This window comes from Ursus arctos, unplaced genomic scaffold (assembly GCF_023065955.2).
Source record: "Ursus arctos isolate Adak ecotype North America unplaced genomic scaffold, UrsArc2.0 scaffold_4, whole genome shotgun sequence".
Classification (NCBI taxonomy): Eukaryota; Metazoa; Chordata; class Mammalia; order Carnivora; family Ursidae; genus Ursus; species Ursus arctos.
The window spans coordinates 1,706,274-1,724,991 of NW_026623056.1; the positions used below are offsets into that span (position 1 = coordinate 1,706,274).

The 18,718-nt window shown below is 35.9% G+C and overlaps 1 protein-coding gene across 1 annotated transcript; it reads left to right on the top strand.

Moving 5' to 3' along the window:
- The first annotated feature begins 15,491 nt into the window (after window positions 1-15,491).
- LOC125281507 (olfactory receptor 4K15-like) lies at window positions 15,492-16,418 on the top strand. Its single transcript, XM_048215157.1, has one exon. The coding sequence runs from the start codon at window positions 15,492-15,494 to the stop codon at window positions 16,416-16,418; it is 927 nt and encodes a 308-aa protein (XP_048071114.1).
- Window positions 16,419-18,718: the final 2,300 nt, after the last annotated feature.

Sequence of the window (18,718 nt, forward strand, 5' to 3'; positions counted from 1 at the left end):
CTTTGTTGAACCGAGTAGACAAGAAGAAACTTCAGGAAACATAGACTTACTTTTTTCTTGTGGATCCAACATTTTAAAAAGTTACCTTATTTGTTTGAAATAATAAATGTATATTCCTTGTTATGTATTTGAAGTAAAGAAACCTCACATGATTATACAGTTCCTAAGCTAAGAAGTTGCTTATATTTGCTACCTAAAACCAGTAACAAGATGTTTCAAAAATTATTATATAATTTAAATTTTATGAAATTAATTTCATAAAAATTTAGTTGTATATCCATATTGGATAAAAAAAATAATGTTTCTTTCATGGTCTAAAATACTGCAAGTAATCTATGATTTAGTTCCAGTAGTAAAAACAATCCCATTAGTACTCCTGTTTTCACGCATTTAACATCAAAAAGTTTGTGCGATCCATCAAAAAATCCATTTAGCATGTAAAAAGGTAATACTTTCTAATCCATCTTTATCTTTTCTTTCTCACATACAGAACTTAAGAAGCTTCATACACATATTTTATAGCTTTATAATATCCCTTGATGTTAGTCTGGTACCACTTATTCTTTTATCATTTTATCGGTAAAAACCAAGATGACATCAAAAGATGACACACATGAAGCTTTAGACGTCGGGCAATAAGACCACCTAAAAATAGAACAAGACTCCCACCATCCATGCTCTGCATCAGGTATTTACCGGCGCCTGAATGGTGTTTGTACACTACTCCAAAGGGAGGGAAGGAAATGCAAAGGTAGTTACTTTGGAGCTCACTGAACATTATGATGCAGAAACACATTATGATGTTACCCCAGTGTTATGTACCATCCCAATTTCCTCCAAGATGGTCTCAGTCTAGAATGTCGGGTTCAGCTGATACAAAAAAAAGGCTGCACAACATTTACTTTGTGGAGGTATGCTACTTATGCTACGCAGTCACTGTGATTGTGAACATAACTTGTCCCAAGAACCTGTCACAGTCATCTTGGAATTTTAGGTCAGGTGATTCATCAAGCCTATTCTTGTCCTGTTGCTTCCTTCTTGGTATCACCATTATGATCAAAGATTACCTGGACATCAATGACTGCTATAGATATGCCACATGCAGGGTTTTTTTGTTTGTTTGTTTTTGTTTGTTTGTTTTGTTTTTTTGGTCATAATGTGAGAACTATTTTAAGTCTATAACTCCACAGTGAGAAACAGTTATTAGAGTTATCTTGTGCTCTTCCTTTAAATCAGAGATTATCCTCAGTTCTTCTTGAGGCCTTAAGCCGATTATTCTGCTCATTTTCACAATACCAAGGTTTCTTTTACAAACACCCAAATCAGGATCATCCATACCAGGTCTGCATGCTTCAAGTAAAGTAGCAGGAACAACATGCATTATAAACTGAAACTTTCTGTTCAAAAAGAATAGGACAGGCTATGAGATCATTATACTAATCTGTACAAATTATTAGGTAAGCCATGAACCCATCATAGGAACTTGAATCAGATACACTGAATGCATATTCCAATGAATGTGCATTCCACTGGTTTTAGAAAAAACTTAAATCCTGGACTAGGAAGCTGGGCATGACATTTCAGAACCCTGTCTTTCAGAGTCTGAAGTATAACTCTTATTGTGAATAAGAAAAGTACAGCTGAGATGATCAGCAGCAGGGGGCAGCTCACCAGCACAGGTGGAGGAGGCCAAGGGGATAAAGGCAGCAGGAACACTGAGCCATGTCCCCACCCAGACTATACAGCTAGGTAACAGCAGCAGAGATAGGTGGCAATTGGCCTAGGACACCTCATTCTACAGTAACACTGGAGTCAACTGTGGTCACCCAGGCTTTATATTATAACTATATTGATGTATTTCATACCTTATATCATAAACATTGTCTCCAATATTTAAAAGTCCTAATATATCTGATAAGATGTTAATATCCAAAATATATAAAGGATTTACACAACTCAAACACCAAAAAAACAAAAACAAAAAAACAGAACAACAACAACAACAAAAAAAACAAACAATCTGAAAAATGGGCAGAGGACCTGAACAGACATTTTACTAAAGAAGACACACAGATGGCCAACAGACACATGAAAAGATGCTCAATATCACTAATCATCAGGGAAATGAAAATCAAAACCACAATGAGAAATCACCTTACATCTGTCAGAGCGACAAACATCAAAAAGACAAGAAATGACAAGTGTTGACAAGGATGTGGATAAAAAGAAACCTTGGTGGAAATGTAAATTCAGGGACTATGGAAAACAATATGGAGGTTCCTGAAAACATAAAAATAGAAATACTATATGATCCAATAATTCTACTACTGGGTATTTACCCAAAGAATACAAAACCACTAATTTGAAAAGATATACGCACCCCTACATTAACTGCAGCATTATTTAAAATAGCCAAGATGTAGAAGCAACCCAAGTTTCCATTGATAGATGATTGGATAAAGAAGATGTTGCATATATATAATGGAATATTGTTCAGCCATAAAAGAGATGAGATTTGGGGCACCCGGGTGGCTCAGTCAGTTAGGTGTCCCACTCTTGATTTCAGTTCAGGTCATGATTTCAGGGTCATGAGACTGAGCCTTGCATTGGGCTTGCACTGTGTGTGGAGCCTGCTCAAGATTCTTTCTCTCCCTTTCTCGCTGCTCCCCCGACCCCTGTGTGTCCTCTCTCTCTCTCAAAAAAAAAAAAAAAAAGAGAGAGAGAGAGAGAGAGAAATATGAGATTTTTGCCATTTTTGCCATTTGTGACAACACGGATGGAGCTAGAGGGTATAACGCTAAGTGAAAAAAGTTGGAGAGAGAAAAACAAACACCATACAGTTTCACTTCTCTGTGGAATCTAAAAACAAATGAATAGAGAAAGAAAGAGTAGAATCAGACCTATAAATATAAAAACTGATGGTTGCCAGAGACAGGGGGTGGGGCTTGAGCAAAGTAGTTGAAGGGGAATGAGAGATAAAAGCTTCCAGTTATAGAATGAGTGAGTCACAGAAAGAAAAGATACAGCATAGGGAATATAGTCAATGGTATCATAATAGTGTTGCATAGTAAGCATGTAGCTGCCATGTAGCATTACCTGCAGAGTTGTAAAAAATGCAAATAATGAATCACTGAACACTAAAAACTAATGATGTACCAAATGTTGGCTAACTGAACATAATAAATAAAAAAATACAAACAAAAACAGATAATGGATTCCTATAGTATAATTTAAATAACCATTCCTTTGCTGTTGTATATCGAGGGCTCCATTTTTGTTAACCATATCAACACTCCAATAAACACGTTTGACTTATAAAATGTGTCAGAAAAAAACTGTCAATATATGTTGCACAAAATCATAGTGTGGCTCAGTTTGGATTGCATAATTAGAGGAAACTATTTGTGAATTTTGATTTCATATATTATTCAGTTTCTTCACTTCTAGAATATGGGAATCTATTGAGGTCTGATTTTCTTTTCCAGAAAAACATTTAATTTTCCGTGGATGTACTATTCTAATATAGTATGTTTTTTATTACATTATTTACCCATTCTGAGAACTGAACAGGATGAAAAAGTAAGGATTTAACTATAATGGAAAAGCCATTAATTGTTCATACTGTATTTTACATTTATTAACTTGAAAATATATTCAATGGATTCTGTGTGTCAAACACAAGTTAGGACCATGATTTATACAGCAAATGTCCAAAGGAGCGCTCAGACTATGGAAGTATATTTTCCTTATCAACTTTCTTCAAATAAATGGAAGATTTTAATTCAAATTATATATGTTAAATACCTACTTAGTTACTTTAGGGCACTGACAATGATAAGTTTTAAATTAATTACACTTCTCATATAGAAGAACCAGTCTTAGAGTAGTTTCCTAGAATAAATTTTAAAATGTACAATTACTGATTACATCATGACACATCTGGGCATGTGTTTAAAACTTCTTTTGTCTTTCTTTATGCCACCATAATTTGATGTTTCCTTCATATAAAAGATTTTTTTTTTCAGCATCTCCATAACATTCCCTGTCTTGTGCATTTTGAAGTGCAAGTGTCCTATGGTGTTCCAACTAAGATGAAAAAATCAGCGCAATGTACTACGACATCCTTACATGTTACAAAACAAAACAAAAAAAAAACCCAAATGATATTCTTAAATTCATCTTTTCTCTTTCATATCTTCAAGGTTTCGACTATTTCTCCCTCTCTTTTGTGTAATCAATTTTACTTTCCTTTTTGGTGTTTTTTTTTTAACCTTTTACAGTTAATTTTTTTAAATAAAAAGAAACAGGAAAAAAACAAAATTCTTTTGTCCTCAATTCTTCTTCTAGCTCTAGATCCTTTTCTCATAATCCTTGTTCATAAGATATGTATGGGGAAACCTCTGAACACTTGTTCATACTGTCACCAATAGTTCGCTTCTTTTTCTTTCTTGTGCCCACTCCAGTAAGGCTTTTATCTCCATAATCTACTCATATTGCTTCTTTCAAGGTTACTAGTGACCTCTTTACTGCTCAATCCAGAGATCATTTCCCAATCCTCATCCTACATTTGATCAGTTGTACAATTTTTGATACAGCTGATCACACTCTCCCTCCTGAAACCCTGTTCATTTGGCTTTTAGAACACGATGCTCTTCTGGCTTCCTTCATATATTTTTGGAGGTGCGTTCTGAATCTCTTTTGGGGTTCTTCCTCCTTTCTCTGACCTCTTAGATTACCCCAGGGCTCATTCCTTGAGACTCTACCATCTGTCTTTCTCCACTCGTCAGCTCATTTAACCTCAAGGCTTTAAAAACTACATGGTCATGAGACATAGCTTTGCATTTTTAACTGGACCTCTCCTTCAATTTCCAGACTTCAATATCCAGCCTCACTTGGACATCTATCACCTGTCTCAAATTTAATATGTCTAAAACTGAATTCCTGATAATCTCTCAAACACCTGTTCCTCCAGGTTCATGGAGAAATCCATCCCAGTAAATGGAACCTTCATCTTTCCAATTGATCAGTCCAAAGGCTTTGGAATTATCCTCCCACACTGTCTCTTACCTCTTGTTATAGGTCAGCAAATTTACAGAGTCTATTTTCAAAATATTCTCAGAATCTGACTACTTCTTGCAACCTCTAACCTCTGCTGCTACCACCTGATCCAAGTCATGATCATTTGCTTGGATTATTACAAGCACTCATTCCTAGTAAGTTTCTATGCTTCCATACTTTTCAGTCTATTCTAATATGGCAGTTAAAGTAATCCTAATACAATCTGTCATATCATGTCACTTCTCTGCTCAGGACCTTCCAAAGGCTTCATTTCACGCACACTGAAACTGAAGTTGTTACAATGACCTGTAAGCCCCAATATTTCTGGTCCTTCTTATCTCTCTGATCTTAAACATTTCTCATCTTTGTTCACCCTGCTTTAGTCAACCTGGACTTGTTGATGTTTCTAGAAAATTCCAGGCACCTATATCAGGCTTCTTTGTATTTGATATCCCCCCCTCCTGGAAGACACTCTGTTCCTTTTGATATCTGTATGCCTTACTTCTTCACTTTCTTCAGGTCTTTATTCTTAAACTAATGTCCGTGAAGGCTTCTCTGACAACTACGTCTACAGCCACAACACCTTCAATGATATTTATCACTCTTCCCTGCTTTATATTTTGCTCCATAGCACTTATTACTATCTAACATGTTATACTGTGGACTTATTTTGTTCACCGTCTGCTTCTCCCAACCACCTGATAAAAGTTTCACTGGGAGCAGGGGTTTTGTTTCATTCACTGTATCCATTAAGATTGGAAAATTTCCTGGTACATGGTCGGCATGCAATAAATACTGTTGAATAAATAGGTTTTACTCTGTTTAAGGCCCCAAAATACTCTCTGCATAAACATAGTGGAGGTAAAAGTCACTCACATTCCACATCTGCTATTTATTCTTTTATTTCTCAAATCCACCGAAATCTTCTAAGCAAAAATGCTCACCTATATAGTAATATATGGGCAGCTCCTAATGAGTGTCAACAAAGTCTACCAAATATACCTACTGTAATGGGCACGTTTTTTCCTGATACTGATGCTGGCGAACAAATTTGTCCACTGTGCTTGAAAGGGTTGGACTTTCAGTTGCGAGACATAGTTTTTAGCATCGGTTTATTCCAAAGTTCAACCTGCTTGAATTCCATTTCCACATGTGCAGAAGGCACCTACTTAAATCAATTTAGATTAAGATTTGGAGCCTCCACTCCCCTTTAGGAATATGTGGGGGCAATTGCACAATACTGCCAGGGTTCCATGGATCAAAGTTTGAAATGCCCTGGACTAGAAATCCCTCTGGCTGTTCCAGGTTTTTTATACTCTCATTTCTCTCCCTCTTGGTAACTTGCATGCAGACAATGAAGTCTGAATATCCAATCCCTGAAATTTTTATTCCTTTTATCCTTCTTTGTCGATACCCATTCTTGACTTCAGTAGCCATACAAGAAACTCGTGCAGTAGCTTCCAACTGCAACTACTCCCCTCCAGTGTTTTCTACACTCTACTTAGTTCCCCAACCACTGCCAGATACATATTCCTAAAACATATTCCCCTTGCACTGAAATGGTGAGTAGCATTGCATTTTCCAACAAATTAATTACAGAATCCTAAGACCTGTATTTAAGATCCTCTAATATATGGTCCAACAAAACTCTCACATATGCTATAGTCTAGCCTAGTTAGAGCACTTTTTCTTTGATTACTTCTAATTTTCTTTATTCATGCCTTTGTTTATGTTAGTTAGTCTGTTTGTACTGTGTAAACTTCTATCACTATCTCTGCTTTTCACAACATTATTTCTCACTTAAGGTCCTTTACAAATACATATTTTTGTCTTCTTCTGTCTTATTTTTATTTTCCTCATACTTCTTTTCCACCCTCCCTCTTCCTTTTCACCCCTTCCTTTCCTGATCTTTCCAACAAAATATAATCTCTCCCAATGTTCCACACATCATAATTTGTATATATGCATTATGCAGATAGATTGATAATACATATATGTATATACATATATTTATAATATATATGGTCTTCTATTTGAATTTCATGTTACATTGTTTATTTTCTTCAATTGCCCTTAAAATTGCAAACAATTTACTGATAAGCGGTTTGTCTTATGCATTTTTGAATTATTTGTGTTTCTGCACATAGTAGATACTCAATTTTTAAAAAGATTATTAATTCAAGAGAGAGAAACTGAGCAAGCATGCATGCTCGCATGAGTTGTAAGAGGGGCAGAGAGAGAGAATCCTCAAGCAGACTCCTCACAGAGCAAGGAGCCCAAAGTGGAGCTGATTCCATGATCCATGACATCATAACCAGAGCCGATGAGTCAGATGCCCAACTGACTGAGCCACCCAGGAGTCCCACAGATACTCATTTTCTTTTCCTTTCTTTTCTTTCTTTTCTTTTCTTTTCTTTTCTTTTCTTTTCTTTTTCTTTTCTCTTCTTTTCTTTTCTTTCTTTTCTTTCTTTCTTCAAATTCTGAATTAAATTTAATTGGAGAATACAGACAAAAACAAGACATATTTGTTTGGCCTAAGTATTTATAGTTCTGCAATATCAGAGTCTTTTGCTATACCTATCTTTACAGTAATTAGAATGTGGCTTATGGATGCCTGGGTGGCTCAGTCAGTTAAATGTCTGCCTTCAGCTCAGGTCATGATCCCAGGATCCTGGGGTTGAGACCCACATTGGGCTCCCTGCTCAGTGGGAAGCCTGCCTCTCCCTCTCCCACGCCCCCTGCTTGTATTCCTCTCTTGCTGTCTCTCTCTCTGTCAAATAAATAAACAAAATCTTAAAAAAAAAGAACATGGCTGAAAACAATAGCTGTTTCACAAAAATGTTAATAGTAGTGATTGGAACAGAACTGAACCTGCAGAGAGAATGAGTTACTTTATAAGAATAGTCCAATTAAAACACTCAGAAATCTTGCCTGTGGATAAATTTTCATAGAAAATGAATTCTACACCAGTTATAATAAGGTCTTAAAGTAACTAATGTATAGATATATTGGGAATATGATTTTCAGTAATTTTCAGTAAAGAATCCCTAGACAGACATATTTACTAGTCTCTAATATGAAAAGGCTTGTTAGCAATGGCCCCAGTGGGACAAAATTTCACATCAAGGAGAAATACATTTTCACCTTTACTTCCTTTTAAATAAAATGTATAAAGCACAAGGAGTATTGCAAGCCATATGAAAAGAACTTATTTCATCATGATACCTCAGGTTATTCTTATGGAACTTCTGAAATAAAAACAGTGGACAAATTCCAACCTCTCTTAGTGAGTCTGTAAGGTGACTGAGGAATGAGACATGTAAGTTTTAATACTTCTGCCACTTCAACTAGGTCTCTGCAAATGAACTATTTAATATAATTTTCTAGTTATACTGAAATGAGACTGACTTTGTGTCTCCATGTTTGAGCTCCCTCTGAATGTTCTGAGTGAGTTCACTTTTCTGTATGGATTTCAACTTCAGACCCTCTTCAGCAGACTCAGCCACTGTCATCTCTAAGCTCACTTCCAGTTATATGGCACAGAACGTAGTGACACAGTTAATGGTCAATATGTTTGCTTAAATTCTATTGCTTCTTTATACACATAGGCACATATATATTTTTTAGTTGTTGCACTGATTTCCATGCATATAGTTATGCCAACATACTATTATTAGAGTGCTTAGCATACAATTTTTACGGTGAAAATGTTGGCTTTGTCACTTGCTTGCTGCATTATTTGACTTGAGCTTTGGTAATGTAGGGATAGAGCTATACTTGAAGGGTTACTGTGTGCATTCTAGATTTTATATATACATAAAACATACATACTTTTTTGCTGAAGATTGTGTCTATGTATATAATCTGGTAGAATATATACTTAACATTTCTGTATCTATCTATATATATTTTTATCTACTTTCTTATAGACTTCTTAGCACATCATGAGTACACAAGAAATAGGAGCTAATTATCTCATCCAAAAATTACAGGAGTACATGTAACAATCCAATTATGCTCTGTATAATAGCTTCTAGATTTTTACAGACTTAGTGTTTGGGAAATGACTGAATCAAGCATATACATACATGCACACACATATGTGTAAACACACACACAGAAAACATTTCTAAGTAACTGGATGAAACCAAAAAGGTTTTCCAAGTAGAAAAATTAGTGAAATTTTAAAAAATTATATTTTGTTATTTCAGTTATTTTAATAGCATCTTAGGTTATTCTAATTAAAAATTTTTGATGAACAACTTATAAACACTGTGTGTGCACTGTGCCATTCTTAGTTTAGAGTCAACTAACTACAGAGATTATTCTGGGCTCTATTCTTTCAGAGATCCTATGGAATTTATAAAAAGGCTTCAGTGACTAGGCTGGTGGAGTAAAGTATCCATGATTTAGTGCTCAAAAAGAATCACCTACACACATAGAAGTCTCAATCCAACTCATTTGCATTAAGAAAAGTTTGAAAGCCCGTCTTCTCTATTGCATTTGCCTTTTAGCTTGCCTCTTATGAAACTTTTTTCCCTTCAAGGATTTTTATTTGTTTCTTTTACCTTTAATTTATCTAATAAACTTTGGGACAGAAGGGTACATGCATAATGTTTTTCCATAAGATTCTTATTAAGTTTATAGGGTACAGAGTTTACGGAATTCCTCAAAATTAAATAGTCAAGGCAGAGATTTGAAATTAAGATTTGGTCTGGTTGGGGTGCCTGGGTGGCTCAGTCATTAAGCGTCTGCCTTCGGCTCAGGGTGTGATCCCAGAGTCCTAGGATCGAGCCCCACATAGGACTCCCTGCTCCACTGGGAGCCTGCTTCTTCGTCTCCCACTCCCCCTGCTTGTGCTCCTTCTCTCGCTGGCTGTCTCTCTCTTTGTCAAATAAATAAATAAAATATTTTTTAAAAAAAGATTTGGTCTGGTTGTTAGTTCTATAGTCTAAGCACTGTGGGTCTTTCTTATAAATTATAGGACTGAGGGATCCAGGAATTCTATTTATATTAAAATATTCTTGTGTTCCTTATCAGTTATGAAACTCACTAAAATTAATAACTTACAATAGTTTTTCTGGTGTTGAAAGCTCTCCATTTAAAATGGATTCTTAAGTAAACAGTTCTAGCCCCAGCTCCAGAGATTTTCAATATCTCTATTTTTGCATTTATTTTCATACTATTTAACTACAAAATAGGAAGAACATGCTCAAGATAATAAGACAAATGAATCAAATGGAGAGTTTTATTTTTTTTAAGATTTTATTTATTTATTTATTCAACAGAGATAAAGACAGCCAGCGAGAGAGGGAACACAAGCAGGGGGAGCGGGAGAGGAAGAAGCAGGCTCATAGTGGAGGAGCCCGATGTGGGGCTCGATCCCACAACACCGGGATCACGCCCTGAGCCGAAGGCAGACGCCCAACTGCTGTGCCACCCAGGCGCCCCTGGAGAGTTTTGTCTTAGATCTTGGAGGCCCCATCAATGGTCAGCAAATTAGCAGAAATTGAGAATGAAAGAGAAGCAGTCTGAAAATGTTCTCCCTCCTTTCGTCTCCTTTTCCACCTTCCCTTCTTCCTTTTCTCTCTCATTCTGTCTCTTCTTTCATCCAAGTCATGGTTTCAAGATGACAGAAAGTAGGTTAGACTTTTAAAAGGATTTTTCATGTCTTGATGTCCACAATATCCAATCAATTGCTTATACTCAAATACTGCTGTGGCTTAGTTTGTCTATAACCAAGGACAGAATGATAATGTAACAATTTATATTTAATCAGCCATTATTCTGCCAGCTAAAACTGTAATGTGTTCATTCACTCATGCATATAATTATTCACATAATCGTTTTTTAATGTTTACTAATTTGGGAACAATTTTTGTTGCCTTTTATAAACAGGCCCGTTGTGAAACACAGACAGGTTTAACTGTGATGAGGAAAAAAGGCTTGATTCATTTTCTTGTGGCGTTTACAATCAAATTCAATCACTTGAGAGGTTGAAATTCCAGCATCCTTATCTTAAAATAAATACCAGCTAAATTAGGAGTAAAACAACTTTTTATTAAGATAATTTTTATTTTCAGTTGGTTGGTATTTGGTCCTCCCTGCGTAATAAATAAAGATGTCTGAGAGTGTCCTGTGATCACCAGACTCTCAGGGATTTTAATTATTCTGTGGAAAGTCTTGTAGTAAGGCTTGGCTTATTTTAAGAGATTAAAGTTAGGGGTAATGTATTTCCAATTACAAGGAACTTGCAAAAGAGATTAGCTTATTGAAAGGCTCCTTAGCCTGGTACGAAGGCCAGCTAGATGAGACAGAAATTTCAAAGAGTTCAGAGGCATGCTGAGAACCCCACCCTTACTTTCCTTTAACCCTTCAGTGATAGTTGTAACTTCTGTGACAGAATTTAATCTTCTTTAGTATAAGGCTCTGGTTTCCACAGAAATGCCATCCTTCACAGCCACCCTACCCAACACTGGCACTCCCCTCTGTCCAATAATAGGCGGCATTTGAAGATGAGACCTTTCAAACTTTAACTCCTAATTGCTCACTTAATATACTTCTGCCATAGCCATTAATGTTTAAAATTTTTGTTTAAATACTGAATTAAATAATTAATATGCCTTTTGATAAATTTTAAAAAGCAATATAATTCATTATATAAAAACTTTTAAAGCAAGACACAAGGGCAAAACCATTTGGGAAAAATTATAGATCTTAGTATATTCATAAATTTAATTTTATTGAAAATGTAACAAATAAAAATAAAAAGAGTGAACTAACATATTTGTGGAATATTTGTAAAAAATGGCAATACCTTAACACATAAAGTATCTTTATATATACATATTAAGAAGATGAAGAGTTGAATGGTAAAATGGGCAAAACCCTGGGTAGGGAATTGAAGAGTAAGAAAGTACAAACGACCAACTCATGAATAAGTGTCAATTCCACTAATAATCATTAAATGCACTGAAACATCAGTAAGATGCATTTTCCTGTGGCAAATAGATAAAAATAAAAGGTGTAATACACCATCTTGTCAATAAAGGGTGAAGTGAAGAACAGGCATTCTCATAGCACATTTTAGTGATATTAAGTTTTGGTATAGTAAGTCAAAAATTTCTGAGTTCCAAAATTATAATGATGTATCCTGAATAGTTATGCATAATCATAAAGTTTTAGCTAAATAAAAAGCAAGGTTATTATATGTTAATAACAGGGAAAACTGAAAACTTCCACAAAATAAAAATACAAGTACAATAAAAAACTGGTATAAAAGTACTGTATTGACATGGGAAGTATTTATTATTAGTGGTAGGTTATAAAATGATATGCACTGTATATGTAGGGATATATATTTATATTAACAGTATCTTTGAGTGTTCCCATTAAAGATATCTTATTTCATCTTGTTACTTATTTTTCTAAATTTAAAAACAGAAATTTGTCAATTAAAAAGAACTTTGCTGTTTTTACAGATTAAATAGATTGTACGCTTACTGCAGAAAAGAAAAACTCAGCAAATACATAAATGGATAAGGAATAAAATTACTATATTTTCTTACCCAGAGATAACCACTTTTAATACTTTACAGTAGGTCTTTAAAAACTTCTATAGGTATATGACAGTAATAAGAGATCTCCATACAGTTGGTTTTGCAAATGTGTTTCAGACCTGATAGTATTCTTCCTTAATTCCAGATAAAGAAACAGAAGTTTGGACACTTAAGAATATTATTTTGTCTACTGCAGGTTTCACTAGGTGTCTGCACAAAGGAATATGACGACCTTGTATTCTTAAGATGGAGTTAAAAAAAAAAGTAGTCAAAAGGGGAGAGACCACTGAGTTGGTAAACAAAAGTGTAGAGACAGAGGAACTACAGACAGATTTCACCATCTTCAAGATTTTGCCCAAGGTGAGAAAGCCTCTTCCTGCCCTGCAAAGGCCTCTCAGCTTCTCTTCCAGAAATGGGAGTGCCGCACGTAATAAGTTAACTGTGTACCTTTCACAAGACAAGCTTTTAAGAAATTTCACTCCAATCATGGAACATAGCATCAAAAACTGGGGATGTACTGTATGGTGACTAACATAACAAAATAAAAATTATTAAAAAAAAAAAAAAAGAACTGGGAATGACTCTACCTAGATTTGCTGAAGGTCAAATAAATTCGCATTAAAATGGGAAAAAATAGAAGAAATTTCATTCCAGAGAAACAGTCACCTACTTTTCTTAATTACTAGAATCTAAAATAGGGTATATGTACCCAAGTAAGTAAGCTGCTTGAGTTTGAGAAAAAATATTTAGAGTTCTCTACATTTATGAAATATCATTCTTTTTTAAATTTGTTATATTTTAGAATGTACATAATATATTAGTGTAGTGATGTGTGCATATAATTTACAGGTAAATAAATACATGTGGTCATAACTATTGCTGTTAGAGGAGTAGAGTGAAAAACACAGGGACACCAACCTTTCTAAGGTAAGAGTTCTTATGTTGTGGCATTCAGATAGTCTTTATTATGCATCCTACTTAGTTTCTTCAGAATCTTCGTTAATAAATTAATTTTCATCATTCCAACTTCATAAGTTATCAAAATAGAGCTATTTCTCAAAGAAAAGAATCAGAGCCTTTTTAAAAGATTTATTTAAAAGAGAGAGAGGGAGTGTGAGTGGGGAGAGGGGGAGAGGGCGAGAGAGAATCTCAAGCAGACTCTCCGCTGAGCAGGGAGCCTGAGCAGGGAGCCTGAGACAGGGAGCTGAGACAGGGAGCCTGAGACAGGGAGCTGAGACAGGGAGCCTGAGACAGGGAGCCGAGACAGGGAGCCTGATACAGGGAGCCTGAGACAGGGAGCCGAGACAGGGAGCCTGAGACAGGGAGCCTGAGACAGGGAGCTGAGACAGGGAGCCTGAGACAGGGAGCCTGAGACAGGGAGCTGAGACAGGGAGCTGAGACAGGGAGCCTGAGACAGGGAGCCTGAGACAGGGAGCTGAGACAGGGAGCCTGAGACAGGGAGCTGAGACAGGGAGCCTGAGACAGGGAGCTGAGACAGGGAGCTGAGACAGGGCTTAATCTCATGACCATGAGATCATGACCTGAGCTGACATCAAGAGCCAGACGCTTGCTTAATGGACTGAGCCACCCAGGTGCCCCAAGAATCAGAGCCATTTAAAAAGAATTTTTTTTTGAGTTTCCTACAACTACCCAGACATAATTAGCCTATAGAGGAAAATAAAAGCAGTTCTCTTTTAGCTGATGTGAAACTAAAAATTTTATTTTTTGTATATTTGGATCAACAAATATTATTGAACACTATGAGTAATGTACTCTAAAAAAAAAAACCAAAGAAAGCATAAAACAGTTTCCTTCAAAATCATAAAATGTGTTTATATAAATTGGTAGAGAACATATAGATTGATAGTATCAGCAAATATGGTATCCTTTTTTGTACTTGATGCTGACTGAGGATCACATTTTAAATTCACAGAAATTCAGAGTCAGTGGGTAGAAAAGAGCCATTATGCATTTACAAAGAATCTAAATTAGGAACTCTCTAATTAAAAAGATAAAAACATGATATTAATTATTAACTCACATAGTAACACACTTACATGTAAATAGACACCATTAACATGCGTGAAGTAACTGTTCTCTTAAGTAGGATGAGTACATACTTTAATAATTTATGCAGTATGCTAGTTTATACCTGCAAATATTTTCATCATTGAGGGAACAAAGGCATAGTACCTAACATCTATTGAACATCTCTTATGGGCCAGGAACTATCCTAAGTAGTTCATCTATTTTAACTCTTTCATCCTTATAACAATCCTTTGAGGCATATACTATTATTTCTCTTAATTCACAGAGGCAAAAACTGATGCACAGAGAGTTTAATTAACTTCCCCAAGGTCACATCACTAAGAATCATAAGAAATAGCATTTGAAACGTGTCAGTACGACTACACCTTACGTTTCCTATTTATCAGGTATTTTACTTATTGATTTTATTTATTTAATATGTACATATTTGTTTTTTCAAAAACACAAACAAGAGGAAGAAACCAGAAGTAAGTGAAATTGAATACCTATAGGGAGTGATTTAAAATGAGATGGAAGCTATGGAAGGGAGATGACGCTATTATTGGCATGCTCTTAGTCATGGAAGTGATGTGTAAACTTGTGTTTTAAAATGTGACTATCATGCTGGGATTCAGAGATGAAAGCCAAGGTTATAGAGTCATTACAAAACAAATGATTGCGTAGAACATTTATCTGTGTGCTTACGAGGATCTAAATACATAAGTATGCTGAATGGAATTTGATACCCCAGGCTTAGCTCTGCTCATTCATGGTCACAAGAGGATGATGTTTTCTCCATTTCACTTGACAGGAACATTTCTGATCCCTTCTCACAAGTTTGAAATCATGGGCCAAAGAAATAAATCAGAAGTGACTGAATTTATACTGCATGGTCTTTCAGGTTCTCGAGAGCTACAACTTTTCTATTTTGCATTTTTTACACTTTTCTATTTATCCGTTGTGCTGGGGAACCTCCGCATTGTGCTCACTGTTATCTCTGAACCTGCACTACACACACCCATGTGCTTCCTACTCAGTAACCTCTCCTTCATTGATGTGTGTCTATCCACCTCTGCCACCCCCAAAATGATTCTTGATTTCCGTATGGAACACAAGACCATCTCTTTTGATGGCTGTATGACCCAGATATTCTTTCTGCATGTCTTTGCTGGCAGTGAAATGATGCTCCTTGTGGCTATGGCTTACGACAGATATGTCGCCATATGTCGACCCCTGTACTATGCATCCATCATGAGTCTGTGCAAGTGCACAAGCCTTGTGGTGGGCTCCTGGCTCATCAGGGTTTTGCACTCACTAAGTCAGTTGGTCTTCACAGTAAACCTTCCATTCTGTGGTCCCAATAAAGTGGACAGTTACTACTGCGACCTTCCCCTGGTTATCAAACTTGCCTGCACCAATACCTTTACTCTTGAGGTACTGATGCTTTCAGACAGCAGTCTAATGGCCACGAGCTCCTTTGTGCTCTTGCTGGTCTCCTACACGCTCATCCTGGTTACCGGGCGACGGCGTTCTTCCGCAGGCATGGCCAAGGCAAGGGCCACCCTGAGTGCCCATATCACTGTGGTGACCCTCTTCTTTGGGTCCTGCATCTTCATTTATGCCTGGCCTTTTAGCAGTCTCCCAGTGGATACGGTTCTCTCCATATTTTATACTGTTTTCACCCCTCTTTTAAACCCCATGATCTACACCTTAAGAAATAAGGAGGTAATATCAGCAATGCAAAAGCTAAGGAGTCGACAAGTGCATTTCTGAAAGTCTCCCAGCTATTCCTTGTGATAAGTAACACCTATAATAAAAGCCAGGTTAGTGTACCTTACTCTGTCAACTACTGGTCTGTCTGAAATATCATAGCACCCATTTTCTTCCTCTTTCTAGCATTCTCTAACAGTAAGCAAACTATCTTAGATAACAGAATTGGACTTCCTATTTTTTGCTTATGAAACAATTCTTATTTCAGACTAAAATTATTTATAGGAAGCTTTTTCTTTTACTATAAAATGTGTCTATCAAATCCATGCTTCTTTCAATCAACTTAATATGAAAATGTACAAAATACTAAAGTAATGTAAAATATTTAAATTATATTTTAATGTTTCAGGATAGTGACTGATTTGCAGTTATTCTCTGGTCACCATCTTATCTGGTATCACAAATTAGAGGTAGGGATTATCATAAATTTTACCATTTCTGGTTATATACCTTATTCTGTCTCTGTCTCTCTCTCTCTGTAAATGTATACAAACACCCACACTTATATTCTTTGCTATTCAAACTATTTCTATTTGAACTAAGAAACTGAATAGATTGGGATTTTTTTTTTTTTGCATATAGGGATAGTATTTTTTGAAATCTGAGCTCTCACAACAAATTATCCAAACATAGGCACCAAAGAGCAAACAGACTATATTGCGGAACTCATTATCCAAACTCAGAAACCAAGTACGATTCATACATTTACATTAACCATGCTGCAAATACTAAAACTTGAGCTGACAGTGTTTCTTTATATCAGTGTATTAAAGCTTAGAATTGACATTCAAAGTTCAATGACTACACACAAAAATGGATACTGCTCCCCGTATAAGTAGACCGTTTTCATCAACAGTGCTAAATATATGGTTTTGTTCTCTATATGCTCACCTATCTCTATGTAATTCATGCTCTCAAATCCATACCAACAAACAAAACATAATTCAGAATACATTTTTTGAAGCTCTCTAAAAACGAGAATTCTTTTGACTTTTTAAAGGAAGACTACATTTTCACACTTATTTAATATTTAATTCTTACAGTCTAACCACTCTGTCACCAATTAGAAGACTGAAAGTCATGCATCATACAAATTAAGTGAGTTGAGCACAATCATAATCAGCAAATCAGTTGAGCATAATCAAATCAGCATGTATCAGGAAATGATACAAAAACCCTTCAATTTCTAACTTCTAATACTTGAAAGAAAAGCCATTCCCCAAAGGCAAAATATGGTTTTGTGTGTAGAAGAAACGGTAGTGTGGAATAGGATTTAGTACCAAGTATATTTTAAACAATTTTTGACTCATTTTTCCCATCATGACTTTACCACTCCACAAGTCTCTGTTGATTCCTTTGTGAAACAGAATTAAAAAAAATAAACTAATATAGGACAGTGTCATATGATGGTGATGATGATGATAATGAGAAAGCCAAACACACTTAATGATCACAATGTAACATATAAACTGTACCATTATACCATCTCATTTGATTCTCACAAAATATCTGTACAGCAGAAAAATAAGATCATACCTCTACTACAGGCAATATTGAAATTTAGGTAATTCTGAAAGTCCTACAAAAATACTTATGAATTCTGTTTTTTTCAATATTTTTTATTATATTATGTTAGTCACCATACAGTACATCCCTGGTTTTTGACGTAAAGTTCGATGATTCATTAGTTGCATGTAACACCCAGTGCACCATGCAATATGTGCCCTCCTTACAACCCATCACCAGCCTATCCCATTCCCCCACCCCCTCCCATCTGAAGCCCTCAGTTTGTTTCTCAGAGTCCATAGTCTCTCATGCTTCACTCCCCCCTCTGATTACCCCCCTTTCTTTATCCCTTTCTTCTCCTACCGATCTTCCTAGTTCTTATGTTCCACAGATGAGAGAAACAATATAATTGTCTTTCTCTGCTTGACTTATTTCACTTAGCATTATCTCCTCCAGTGCCGTCCATGTTGCAGCAAATGTTGAGAAATCATTCTTTTTGATGGCTGAATAATATTCCATTGTATACATGGACCACATCTTCTTAATCCAGTCATCTGTTGAAGGGCATCTCAGCTCCTTCCACAACTTAGCTATTGTGGACAGAGCTGCCATGAACATTGGGGTGCATATGGCCCTTCTCTTTACTACGTCTGTATCTTTGGGGTAAATACCCAGTAGTGCAATGGCTGGATCATAGGGTAGCTCAATTTTTAACTTTTTAAGGGACCTCCACACGGTTTTCCAGAGTGCTGAATCAACTTGCATTCCCACCAACAATGTAGGAGGGATCCCTTTTC